Genomic DNA, 14,122 nt, shown 5'->3' on the forward strand with positions numbered 1-14,122 from the left:
TCAGGAAAAGACAACACAAAGCTGGGCCCAGATGATCACAAATTTTAACTCCTAGAGTTCTAACATAGAAATGGGAATAAATGTGGCTCTCAAAGGTTCTTATTTTCTTCAAGATAGCCTATGGGGTACTTCCACCAAAACAGCCATTCCCAAGTCTCCCCTCAAGCCAGTCCAAAGCCATCACCTGTATTACAATCATATCAGAAAACAAAACAAGAAAATTCATAAAGTGAGGCTGCTTGTTCATTAAGCTTGGTCAGCTGGGTAGCAAAAATAAAAAACCATTAAATTGTCCGTTCAAATTAAAGTAAACATGTTCTCATGTGCAATTAATGGATGAGAAATAGTGCAAACTGAAAACATTTTTGACAGATACAATATGGATCTCCCTTCTGTTCAGCTCACTGTGTAAGTTTCTAAGAGTGAGTGTTCCGCATATATGAAGTAATTGCTAAAAGTACTCTATAGAAGTCCTATTACTATTTTATAGGTTATTAAATATAAAACCAACATGGTTTCCTCCAAGAGATATTTAAAAAGAGAGCTCTCCAAAGTTACTGGGAATGTTTGCAGGCAGGAGATTAAATGCCAAACTGAAGGTCTGGTGTTCTAGTTTTGCAGTCTGGGCTTCCATCAAGTTAAAATTTAAAATGACTTGGATTGCTTGAGTGTGAATGTTGTGTCTTTTGTACTTCTGGACCGTGTGCAGCAGTGACTACGAAACAGTTTATTAATAGTTTAAATGTTTGGCTGAACTCATCACCAGATGCACTTACCAATTTCTATTTAAACACACAGTAAGAAATGACAGGTTGAAGTAAATGTAAATGGCATTTTAAGAGAGAAATTACATTGTTCCTACACTGAAAGATTGGGGCCCTATTTAGGCATAATTCCCCATTCATATAGATGAGCACAGCTTGCAGGATCATGATCCTTAGGCTCTAATGTAGTAGCCTCAAACATAGACCAGACAAATCTATGTCCATATGAATTTAGTCCTAACCACAGCTACATCGAAATCAAGCAAACGTTCAAAAATGATACTGAATGTAAATAATCTTACTGAGGTGCATGAGATCACATAGACGGCAATTCCCAAACTTCTGGAAGCTGATCCTCCCCTCCAGTCAAGAAAATGAAACCAATTTTGTCCTCCTTCAACTCCCGCATGTTAGCCAGACAGCATGTGTCAGCTTGCAGTGCTGCTCTTTTGCTGGGCAATCCTTTGTACCCCCATACGTTGGGAAAAGTTAACATTCCCTTCCTCCACCCCAACCCAGCTTGACTGGTAGAGCGACTTCTGGTGAGAAAAATCTTCATGAGGAAAATTTTAGCTTCCTTGGAAATAAGCAGCCAAATCCTAGAAAAAAGCCAACTTAACATTTGACAGGAGATATGTATGCAGTGTTGTTGTAGCCATGCTGGCCTCAGAATATTAGAGAGGTAAGGTGGGTCAGGTCATAGTTTTTACTGGACCAATTTCTATTATGAGAGAGGCAAGCTTCTGAGCTTACATAGACATGAAGAAGATTTCTATGCAGCTTGAAAGCTTGTCTCTTTCACCAAATAGAAGTTTGTTCAGTAAAAGATATTACCTCACCCACCTTGTCTCTCTAATTAGACAGGAGAGTGAAAGATGCACATCTCATGAATTGAGGGTTCTTCCTCAATCTGCTAATTCATGCAGAGTCGCACAGATAGTAAGCTTTGGCTTTTTAAAAGTCTATTTTTTTATTGCGAAGATACAGCAAGAATAATAGCAACCGTATACTGTGTCCTAGTTAACTCAATCTTACAGAGCTCTGTCTCCACCCAAACAACAACAGCAGAAATTTTGTGATCTCACTATTCACTTCAATGAGATGTGGCGTTTACAGCATAATTAGAGCCATTTAATGCTAATATGATGCATAGGGAAATAAAGAAAATACTTCAGACTATAAGCCCAAACACACAAATAGTCCTTAACACATGGTTATTCCCATTGATTTTTCAAGGGACTATGCAAACACAGAAGTATCATTCTGCCTGTGATTCCACGTTTTGTATAATGCTGCACAAAATATTGTTTTTTATTTCACTGAGAAAGGATCACAGACAATATATACATCATGAAATACTGGTGATGGATAATAAAAGCATTAAAATGATATCAACTTTTCAAATACGAGGACAAATAATCCATTGGAACACCTAAAGAAAACCTCCACAAAGTAATGGAAAATATTTATAAATTCACTTTATATTAATACTTTCAACTCCTCATATAGTAATACATTAGGAATGTTCATTTTAAAAGGAATATCAAGCTGCTTTTAAATGTTCTAATGTACAACAGACGTCACAGAACTAGAGAAAAAGAAATCTACCTTATATTAATGTAATTTATCAATGTAAAGTGCTTTCGAAAAGTCTGCCAATAATTATACATTAATGCTTAATTTTCTTTTTTAGGGGTTAAACTCCTTAGCTCAACATTCCCAGAGCTATTTCAAGTAGTACCACTTCCTAGCAATAATCCCCCTGGAATATGCCACGTATCTTTAGGGCTGTCAGTAATTCCAATACAGGAAATGCCTCTTAGAAAATGTGTATGTATATTATTAAAAGTTTCTAATGAGCAGCAGGACTAGAGAAGTCTGTACTGAGTTTTTTAGAGGTATGTCAATATAAAACAAACAGTTTACTGAGGACACCTGCTAATTAATGCTCTTATAGTTTATGGGAGGGAGGGTTGGTTTTGTTTTTAAACTGTCCAAGAAACTAGTACAGAAAGCTTATTATTTTGCAAAATTAAACCCAACATTGCCATGTGATTGTAAATATGGTACATATAATAGAGATTCCTAATGTCTATTTCCAAACAAGGAAACTCAAAGGTCAGAGACTCGCTACTGCAAAAAATCACAGATCAGCCTGTAATGTAACACAGGCTATCTATGGCAAATCCTAGTGGGAAAGTTAAAGGAGTGACTCTGAGCTTCAAATATATTTGAATGAACACATTTAGAAGGTATTGCCAATATAAAGTATGGCACAAGCCTGCAATCCTTACTCGTACAAACCGTCCCATTGAAATCTTAGGGGTTGCAGGATCGTTACCAAAACAACAAAAGGTTATGCTTTTCAGAGGTCTAATGTTCAATTCATGTTGATGCACTTAAGCATCTTGTAAATAATACTTAATATTGAAACCACTGAGTTAATTGGCTCCTTTTGTGCCTTTATGGTTCACTGAATAACTTCGCTGAAATGCTTGAGAATTAAAAATATATGCACATCTGCAAGTGAAAGTCACCAGTAGCATTAGAAGACTAGCATAAGGCTCTCTGCAGCACTGAAGTCTTGCATTAGGGTCACACAGAAAGGATCCTGGAACTGAATGGCCACACTGTGATACCCAGTACTCTAGAGAAAGTGCCGACTCACCCTAGGCTATGCAGAGAGCAGTAGTGGGGTAGGAGATGGGACAAGAAAACTGTCATTTATGCACTCAGTGACCTCCAATATCACAGGACAAAAGGGCACAGATCCTGGATACTAATTCAGTTCCATAAACTACAATAGTCATCATTAGGTAGTTTGGGTTTCAGCCCCAAATCCTGGCATTGGTTTGGGAAGCAGGTTTCACATTTCCAGCCCTTTCATTCTTCTTCAACAATGTAGTGAATTTCACCTATGCTATACAGTAATTTATGTCCCAAAAGGAGATTTAAAAGCCAAATACATAAATATTATTTCTGTCAATGTCCAAAGCCCAGCTTTGAAACATATTAAGTACACGCCAAAAGCCAATCTAAGATTAAGGCAATTTATGGTTATCTGTATGCAAAGGCTTTGTTTCGCTGGCTAACTACTTTAAGAAGGTTCCATTGATTTGTTTAAACAACTGCACAGAACTATTTTTCTCCCAAGCTTGAAAATTAAGTTTCACCTGAAAGCAAGCATTTTTAAATGGCAAGTAGGAATAACCACTAAAATACAGATGTCAAAGCAGAAATACAAATAGTAAATTACAGGATTAATATACTACTGAAATACCTCTGTTTTAGTGATCTAAATTAATGTGTATTTATTTTACATTCTAGTTGACTCTATATTACACATATATGTGTATGTATGTAAGTTAGTGACCCTGAATCAGTCACTGGAGGCATGGATAAGATTAACTACTGAGTTCTCACCCCCATCTCTAGTTTTTTATAATTTGTGGCAAGTGGAATTCTCAGATGCAAGTTTTTGACTAACATAACAACTTCAGCTCATCTATTTATATATTATATGAATCAGTTTTATAAAGATTTTATAACCTTAAGGATAGTTCAATAGTTCCCAATGTAATAGTCCCCATGACCTAGCCAGTATATCTCCCTTTAGTATTTAAGGTAGTAATATCAATCATAATGAACTCTGTGGTTATTCATGTGGAGATAAGGCCCTCCTATAGAATTTCCACTACAATTCAAACATTTATTAACTGAACCATTATACAACAGTGTCAGTTGTAACGATAAAGGTCACTCAGAATACTGAGACTGAAAGAATATCTTTAGTCCCACCAATTAGTAAAAAGAGTGAAATGCCGCTGTTTCTAAGTCAGGAATGATTCCTGATTCCTTCTTCAAAGATCATAAATAATCTCATCTCTTCTGTTCTTCACTGTTAAAAATATATCTAGGTCACTTTAAATAATTATTTTCAATATTTCTCTGAATCTGTGTGAATTACTACCCAATATTTGACAGTCCCCGCACCTCCCTTGTTTTAGTGCTACAGAAAAGCTCTTTACAGCTGAATCATAATCATTCCTCATTTCTTAGTAATATTTTGCCCTTAATAATGGTTTTAGGGTTTGATGTGCTGAAAAAATATTTCCTGAAAAGTTAATAAATGACTTTCTACTCAGCAAGTGTTGTGTTGAATAATCCTCATCTCTTTACATAAGTGACAGCCAAGGCTGGGATATGGGCTTTTCAGCATCAGCCGATTGTTTCTTAGCATTTGTTGGCTGAATGATGGGGTAACAGTGGAACTGGTCACAGCAAAGGGCATGATCCTTCCAGGTGCTGAGCACCCTCAGCTCCTAGGAGTTTGAGCGCTGAACACCAGACAAGATTGTGTTCTATAGAGTAGGAGTTTGCTAGGCTTCTGCCACCTGGAGTAAGGAATGTGTGCTGGGTGTATTAGTCACTGTGCTATTATTTCATAACCTGAGGATGGATTATATGGAAAAACATTTTCCTAAAAAAAAACAAACAGTTTGCATTATCTTAAGAGTTCATAGACAAAACCACCTGCACATCATAACCTCATGTTTACCACATGAGAGTCTAATTAACTGTAACACAGGTTTCTAGTGTCTGCCAATAATGTTATACCTTTCCTTCATGATGTAAAACAGGACAAAACATTGTATTGTCATAATTAGGTTAAATAAGCCATCTATCTTTGGGGTCATCAACTGTACGTAGCATTCCTAGGTTGATCAGAATCCAGCTTGGTTGTAACTAAACTGTCGGTAAGAATGTTCCTTATGTAAACAAACAAATTACAGACATGAACCCCCCTCCCTCAAAATCTTTTCAGGATATTGAGTGGTACTTCAGTAGGAAGCTTCATGATAATTTTCCTTTTAAAGATCAGAATATAGGCTGTTAGAGGCATCCTCTTTTGAGCTGCTTGCGGTGCACATGTTCTGAAGTTAGTATGCATGATGAAGTTATACTGGTGCAACAAAAGCTTTAAATAATTTTTTTAAATATCCTACCTTATCTGCCATGATCATGGAGGAGCCACCATGAATTCCCAGAATTGGAATAAAAGTCTGAGATGAAATAAAATCCAAAATCTGAGCTATCGCCTCCTGATCAGTATCGTCTCCAAAAATTACCCCATGGATCTTGGTGCCTGACATTAAGTCACAAACATGCGTTATAATACTTTTAGGGTCAGTCTGGTTCACCAAAAGGGTCACTACATTGACATCAATGGCCAGGTCTGCTGACATTTCCCTGCTCCAGAGAGCTCGGATGTCTTGCTCTGTGATATACTTGGTTCTCCCCAGGATAACTGCAATGTTGAGTATGGGATAACTTTTCTCTGCTCCATGAACAAGATCCAATTGCGCCAGAAGAGCTTGGAGTACCAGGAGAGCATAGCCAATTTTCCCCATCTTTGCCAGCTTTATCCCCTGTAGAAGTGATCACATTGCATGAGAAAAAAGAGCAAAATACGCTATATAGTCCCTCACCAGGCTTTTGATGCAAAATATCTGCATAGAATGCATCCTTATTAGCTTCCTCCAATGGCTCTTCACCTTATCCCTATAGTCTGACATCAGTTTAACTATCCCATGAAATTAGCTCCCCAGTGACAGTGTTATGAATTGTCTACAGCAAACTAGAAAAAATGCAGCGCGAGTTCTGGGGAAAGGCACCATTTAATGTTTCTGATCTAGTTAAAATTAAATGAGTGAACTAATTAGCATGGGGGGATTTTTTTTTTCTTTTTTTTAACCAGGAACTTGTATTTTGAAATCTGTTGACAGCCTAAAAGGGAGACGCGCTTTTCCCATAAAATTAGCCCAGAAAGGCACTAGAACCCCACACCCCTGCACCCCACCCATCTTGCAGGACCCCAGAAATGTAATTTTATTTTTAAATCTCTCAGATGGCTGCTGCTCATGAATAACTACTGCATGTCTGGAACAGATTCAGACACACATTATTCTAACCTATTTCTCTCTCTCTCTCCTTCCCCTACTCTACAGTCACTTTAGCATCTCTGAACTGGGGATCTCAGCGAGCAAGTTGTCACTGGTGTTGGGGGACAGCATGTTCAATAAATGAGTATCAGTGCATTGATTTGCTCTGGCCCCCCCCCCCATTGGCTCTTTAGGGGGCTGAAGAGGGAGAGGGAGATGAGCCATGGACAGGGAGGGTGATCCGAGACAGCCAAGCGCAATGTGTCCTTTTGCCACCATGTTCCCAGGGATTTCTAGACTCCTTTGCTGGCCTCAGGAGGGGAGTCCCTCTGCAACACACAACAGGCTTGCTGGGAAGCGTCATGCAGAACATACTAGCAGGGCTGTCCAATCAGGGGGCTGTCTTTTCCTGATCTCCCTTCTCACCCCGCTAACCATGATGTCCCCATCGTCAGTCAGTATCCATCAGCATCATCTGCTGCTGAACAACAGGACCAGGAGTCTCTCTGTAGCTTTCCCTCCGTGTGGGGGTGGGAATTTCTGACACCATTGAATCGCAGCTCAGCTGCACTGTGCTTCCCAAGCTATTGTGCTGCATGCCAGGTTGTTCTGATGACTGCAGCAGCAGAGGCAGCGAAGAAAGGTTTATAAATAAATTAACCCAAACCCCTGCAGATGTGAAGCTGCTTCATCTTCTTTCAGACTCGGGAAAGAAGCTGCTCTCCCCCACCCTTGGAATCATGGTTTCCTTAACAAACGAGACTGCACTGGAAAGCATTAATTGCACCAATTCATCTGTAGGCACACGCACCTCTTCCCCCCACCCCCTCCAAACGGGATGTGAAATCCTGCAAAGTACCTCCTCGTGCGTATGACAACAGCGCCAGAATCCCCCCTTTCCATTCCAAGCGCAGAGCAGTAGCGTCGCTTGCTGGCTGCACGGCGCACTGCCGGGACACAAACTTTGCAACCTACCGAGGATGCCAGAAAATGTAGTTGCTGCTATTTGGCACGCGGCGAAGTTTGGCATTTCTTTGTAAGCCTCAACACCAAGAGGCCGGGGTTGCTTCCATCCCTCGGCCCAAATACAGGAGGCTCGCTGCAGCTTGCTTTCCGCATCGCATCCAAGGGAGGCAGCTACCCAAGCAGGAAGAGATGCGAAAGGGGGCTGAAGGGGAAGAGTTAAGAGGGCGGGGGGGAGAGGAGACAGATGAAGAACATTAGTCAGCCTGAAAGTCCGATTGCAACGTCTTCCCGACTCTGATGTGCACATGAAACAAGCACGGTGAACAAAGTGACAGGCTGAGAAAGTTGTTGTCCCCCCCCCGCATTACCTTTAAGTAAAAATAGATGCGAGAAGATCTCCCTCAACAGAAGTGACAGGGCTGCCAATCTTCCCTGGAAGTCCTTCCCCCTCCCACCCATGGAGGTTGGAAATATTTTGTGCTAGTAATCGCCTATTGCCTCCACTGGCAGGGTCTGGCTTTGAGCCCCGAGGGAGTGAGACACCTAACCGTGAGTGGATAGCTGGATGCTAAACTAATTCACAAGATCAAGGACAGGAGTTTTCTTGACAGGTTCAAAACAAGCATAACGGGGGCGGAGGGAACAGCTGAATCAATATGGGAAATAGTTCTTTTTTTATCTTGATAAAGAGCAGACTGCTTCTCAGATCATCATAAACAACCAGAGAGACACAGAATCGCAAATTCCCCCAGGAAAAGATCCGTTGGCTTTGATTTAGTGTTCAATATTTCTAGAAAAAAAATAAAGATACTTCTTAAAGTATCCATAGCTACATTTAGGATGATGGCATGTTTGCAAATAAAAAAGCAACATTTACGAAAAGCTTCATAAGTGTTGACTACCAAGGAAAACCGAGGCTTTAAAGACGGAGAGAGACTGCAACATTTTACATGTGTGTCATTCCATAGCTAAGAGCCCATCTGCAACTACAAACCATGTACTCAGAAAGGGAAATACTTACTGCATTCTCCCGCCACATCGTTCCAAGCTTAAGATCCTCAAAGTCATTTCAGTGGATTCCTTTGCAAACAACGAAGTGGAAAATGGGTCTTTTAATCCCTGGATTTCATCCTACAACTTGTTCTCACTGCAGTAAACAGAAACCCAGCAGCTTTTTATCGCTAAAAATCCCCCGTGATCAAGTTTTAAGAAAGCCACTCGCAACTGAGATTTGCTTTTTACCCTTGGCAAAAAACGTTCAGCATCATCTCTTTAAAAAAAAAAAAGAAAGGCAGTTGTATGGGTTGCTGCAGCCATTCTACTGGACAGCAGCCTCAAAATTCCTCCCAGCTTCTTAAAAACTGAGCAGATTGTCAGCATTACATCCTTAAAGTGTGGTAGAAAATTACAGTGCATTCTACAAAGCAGGTTCTCTCGCTTTTCCCCTCTCCTCCTTCCGGGAGAGTGTATTACACTGTCCTACACATGAGGAAAAGCAGGGAGCTGCAGTCAGGTTCAGAGCTGCATGCACTGATTCTGTAGTAACATAGGCTGCAAGCAGCAAAGCTTTCCAGCAATCCGAGACAGGGGCCTCTCTCTACAACTCCCCTCCATTCAAAAACCAGAGGGGAGGAGGAGGGTGATTGGAAGAAGAATTGCGCCCAACAATACCTGAATATGGAAAATAAAATCCAGACAAATATTTAACATTTTAAAAGTATCTAAGTGGTTTATGTCACTTGAAAAGATGCCCTCTGCCTCCCTTCACGCTCTCCCTGCACTCTCCCCCCAGTCACCAGACTTGGACCAAATCAGGGCAGCCCTCTCGCCAGGGAGGTAAAAACAGCAATGCCATGAGCAACAGCAGCCCTGAGAACTCCCACAACATCCACAGCACCAGTGACAAGGGATGGCAGCCCAGTTGGGAATCTCTGCCCTGCTCCATCATCCCTCCTGACCTACACTGGGGGTAATTCAGAGACACTGGAGCACAGGGGAATTAGAAGGAGCAGCGCCCAGGATTAAGCCAGTGCTGAAAGCTTGAGACACTCCTCCCACAGAAGATGGAGCAGTTGCACCCTGGGAAAGGGCAATTTTGTTGGTCCTTTTCCCCTCCTGTCCTCCAAATCAGTACAGGAGCACCCCACTCCAGGCTGTCCCTGTGCTGCCCTACCCCACACAACTTCATCCCTCTGGACACTCTTCAGGTCAGACTAACTTTTAGTTTAGACTCTAGATATTTCCCTCTGGTGACTGGCTGCATGTCTGTCCTCCTTCCTGCCCCATGACCCCAGTCTGGCCCTGAATTCCAGGCACCCCACCATCCTTCCCTCTCCTTAGCTCCCGCTTTTAGTGTGTGCCCTTCCCCACCCCCCCTCACTTTCTCTCTCATCTCACTCCATCTGCCATGATGCAGTTTTAAAACGTGGGACTAAAATGCCATTTATCCATTACCACCCAGCTCTTATGTTGCATGCCTTTATCCCAATCTTCGTCTTGTCCATGTAGACCTGTGGTTCTCAACCTATTTATCACTGTAGGCCACATATGCGTTATGTGGGCTGCATCCACAGAATATAAAACCCTGCCTGTATGGTCCTGAGGATGTCACATGGGCTGCAGCTGTGGGCTGATTGGGCCATAGGTTGAGAACCACTTATGCAGACTATTAACCCTTCAGAGTAGGGATTGTCTATGCATTTGTACAACACCTTGCACAGTGTGGCTGGGTGGCTGGGCTATGTTGCAGTACAAACCAACCAATCATTGACTTGCCTGCCATTACCTTAGTCCAAAAATCAGTACCTCGACTCATAACATTTTTATTGCCCTTGACGACTCCATGATAAAATTCTCCAGTAGCTATACACTTTTTCTTGTGGTCTTTGGCCTTAAAATACTGAGAAGACTTCAAAATATACATTGCTTTAGTCCAGGGGTTGGAACCTTCGGTCCGCAGCCCATCAGGGTAATCCACAGGAATGGCGAACCGTGGCCACTGGGAGTTGCGGGGTGCCATCCCTGCAGACGGCCAACGTAAACAAAATGTCTCGCAGCCCACCAGAAGATTACCCTGATGGGTCGCGTGGCGAAGATTACTGACTCTTGCTCTAGTTCCTCTAGAAAAGCATTTGAATATAACCCTGTAATTTGTTAACAAATATTTGAAGATTTAAGCATTAGTTCATTTCTTGACACAGATCTCTTCTATAAAGATTATACAGATGCCTGGTAATGTTACTATAGTTAAGATTGTGTCATTGGAGTTATAAATCCTTTTCCAAGAGTTTATCATTGAGCCAAGCAAGTCACCAGTGGATGAAACTAGGAATGCAAGATCTTAAGTCACAGGTTAAATCCACAAGAAGAAAAGCTGGGTCCAACAAGGGCATATAACAAGTTTACTGTTTAAATATCAAAAAAACAGCTTAGATATATTTGGCAAATACTTAGTGCAAAATGTGCTCTAATTGCTTTTGGTAGCAAAAAAAGCTGAATTGAGAAATAGCTAAGGTCTAAGTTCTTTAACTTTGAAATATAGATATTGTATCTATATTTGGATAGGTTTACAGCTATACATGTTGTCTGCATTGATATTTTAATGAAATAAGTTTGAAAAAATACCCCAAAAACATATATAGTCTAATTCTGAAAGCACTTACATTGACCTTACTCACAGGAGTAGCCACATTCTTTTCAATTAGACTCCATGTGAACAATGACTACTCAATTGAGTAAAAGCTGCAGAATCACATTTCTATGCATTTTCATGTTTTTTTTTCTTTTTAAAATTAAGGAAATTAGGTGCAAACATATCAACAGGCCAGTTTTAACCAGCAGAAGCAGGAAAAGCACAACTAACACTAAAACATCTTTAACTTACCATAGAGCGCCTAGGTGTCGCAACATATGCATGAAAAATGAACTGCTATTCCAATAACCCCTGTAATGAACACTGAATTCCACTGATTTAGTAGACTAAGGTAGAAATTTATCGAAATTTTGATCTGTTATATATTTAAATAGAGAGGGTTTATTTTTGAAGGGCAGAGGATACATTGAAAAATAAGCCTCTTAAAGGGATCTCTACATACATAGCAGGTAGCCTATCTAAAAAGATTGCTAAACAACTTCAAGAAGTGTGAAATTACTCTTCTGAGAAGAACATGAGAATCAAAGGGATTTTCCCCAGAAGCCCAGAATTATAGACTTCAAAATAGATTTAGATTTTCCACCACTATGGGATGTTTTATATTAATATTTAGTCTTTCAAAGCCAATATGAAAATATTACTCAGTTTTTCCTCTAAAACATTATCTGGTTTTGGGGAGCATTTGTCAACAGGAGCAAACTACACCAACATTGAGTTAAAGACATATTGAGAAAACTGGCCTGAGGGGAATGTGGTCTAATGGTTAACAGCAGAGAGACAAGCAATCTATTTCTAACTGTTACTGACTCGCAAAATGACCCTAGAAGTTTACTTTCTCTCAATTTGCTTCACTTTATTCATCTGTAAGCATATACCTACCTCACAGATGATGTACTGTTTAATTATGAAGGGTCAAATTCTGCTTTCACACAGAGGCAGAAAACTCTCACAGACATCATAGGAAAGAACAATATTAGCATCAAGTACAATTATGACCTTTTCAAAGAAAAAAGTTCTTGCACAATGATACCCAAGTTGCCTGAAACCTATCACCCAAGACATTAGGTATAAAAATATTGCCAAGCTATATTCAGAGGATTCAGCCACTACTGTAACAATTTAACCATAATTCAAGAAATCTCTCAACTGAATTGCAAAAGACAAATAACTCAATTCTCCCTACATTCAGAAGCAGCAGCATTATGTTAAGACTTTGTCAGCTTTGTGGAACTGAAATCAGTAAAGAGATATTGCAAACAACTGGCTAGATTAAGGATCAGTGGGTATTTTTAGAGCTCTTTCCAGGTTTTAAAGTGTTATTGGTTCCTGCAGTATTCCCTGTTCCTAAAAAGAGAGAATGCTGCTGAGACCAGGAACACCACTAAAAAACAGAACTAACTTTTTAGCAGCACCCATTGTATAAGTATATTTTTGTTTAGCTGATACACCGGCCCTGTGAAGTGCTGAGCATCCTCCCCTCTCACTGAAGTCAATGGGAACTGGTAGTCCTCAGCACCTTACAGAATCAGGCTCTATGTGAACCACATATCATGCATGAGCCTATTGGTTTGAAACAATGCTGCAGGTACACACAGAACCCTAAACTTGGATGGTTTATTCCTTGTGAGGCAGAGGATGACACACAAATGCACTGAGTGAACTATAAGAAATAAAGAGAAGGGGGAAAACTGGTTTTCAAACTTATTAAAACATTTGATCACAAATGGTCCCCTTATTGAAAATTGGCTCAGCTTTTCATTTGGCACTGTCCTTTCTTGCACAATTTACCAAGCCATGCATGAAATGATGGCCTTGAGCAACTCCCAGCTCTGCAAAGGACGTGTGCTGGCTGCTGCCTGACACAGGAAGTGACAACCCTGAGCCCAGCGGCTGCTGCAGTGCACCTCCCCACACACACCCCAACAAGGGAACCCCCAGAGACTCTTGAACCAGGCCTCTCTGAGCTTCCTTCACCCTCGCTATTGGGCAGGGGTCATTTGAGGTTTACAGTGGCTGTCTCTCCCCAGCTTTGTAATAATTTCCCCCGTCAAATTAATCTCTAGCTTTATTCCAGGGCTGCTTTATTTAACACCCAAGGGAAAAATCTGTTTCCCTGGGAAATCACTAAATTAGTCATATCTGGCCCTCGGTCTAGCCAGAATTTCATTATGAACTTTTTACTTTTTAATTAAAGCTACTCAATTTACAAAGGAGTATGAACTGCAACAGCGTGATAAAGACTGTGTCGGCAGCCATCCTATTACACACCTTCTTATATTCACAAGGGTCTCTTTCCTCAGAGTCCCATCCTCAGTTGAAATCAGCATCCATATTTGACAAAAGAGAGCTCTTTTGTTCTGGAACTGTGAAAGATAAATGCATTTAGATATTTCACAATTATAGGAAGAAGTGGCACAAATGTTCCCAAATATCATGGCTTTGTTTGGCCTCAACACAGATTTTTCCTCAATATACAGAGTCCAGTTGTGGGTGGTATTAACAGCTTTTACTTACTAATTTAAGACCTAATCCACTCTCCATTACACTGAATTTAGGTTTGGGGTTGGCAATCATAGAAGCATAGAAAATTAGGCTGGAAGAGACCTCAGGAGGTCATCTAGTCCAACCCACTGCTCAAAACAGGACCAATACAAACTAAATCATCCCAGCCAGGGCTTTGTCAAGCCAGGCTTTAAAAACCTCTAAGGATGGAGATTCTACCACCTCCCTAGGTAACTCATTCCAGGTCTTTACCACACTCCTAGTGAAATAGTGTTTCCTATTATCCAGCCTAGACC

The 14,122-nt window shown here is 40.7% G+C and overlaps 1 protein-coding gene across 1 annotated transcript in view; it reads right to left on the bottom strand.

Annotated features, from left to right (window-relative positions):
• The window catches only part of GRIN2A (glutamate ionotropic receptor NMDA type subunit 2A), a 273,638-nt gene extending 267,445 nt beyond the window's left edge, over positions 1 to 6,193 (bottom strand). Inside the window, exon 1 of the mRNA XM_030579010.1 lies at positions 5,771 to 6,193. Coding sequence (XP_030434870.1) covers positions 5,771 to 6,175 — 405 coding nt within the window. The 5' untranslated portion in view covers positions 6,176 to 6,193. The remainder of the gene's footprint in view (positions 1 to 5,770) is intronic.
• Between the last annotated feature and the right edge of the window lie 7,929 nt (positions 6,194 to 14,122).

This window comes from Gopherus evgoodei, chromosome 10 (genome assembly GCF_007399415.2).
Source record: "Gopherus evgoodei ecotype Sinaloan lineage chromosome 10, rGopEvg1_v1.p, whole genome shotgun sequence".
In the NCBI taxonomy this organism is placed as follows: domain Eukaryota; kingdom Metazoa; phylum Chordata; order Testudines; family Testudinidae; genus Gopherus; species Gopherus evgoodei.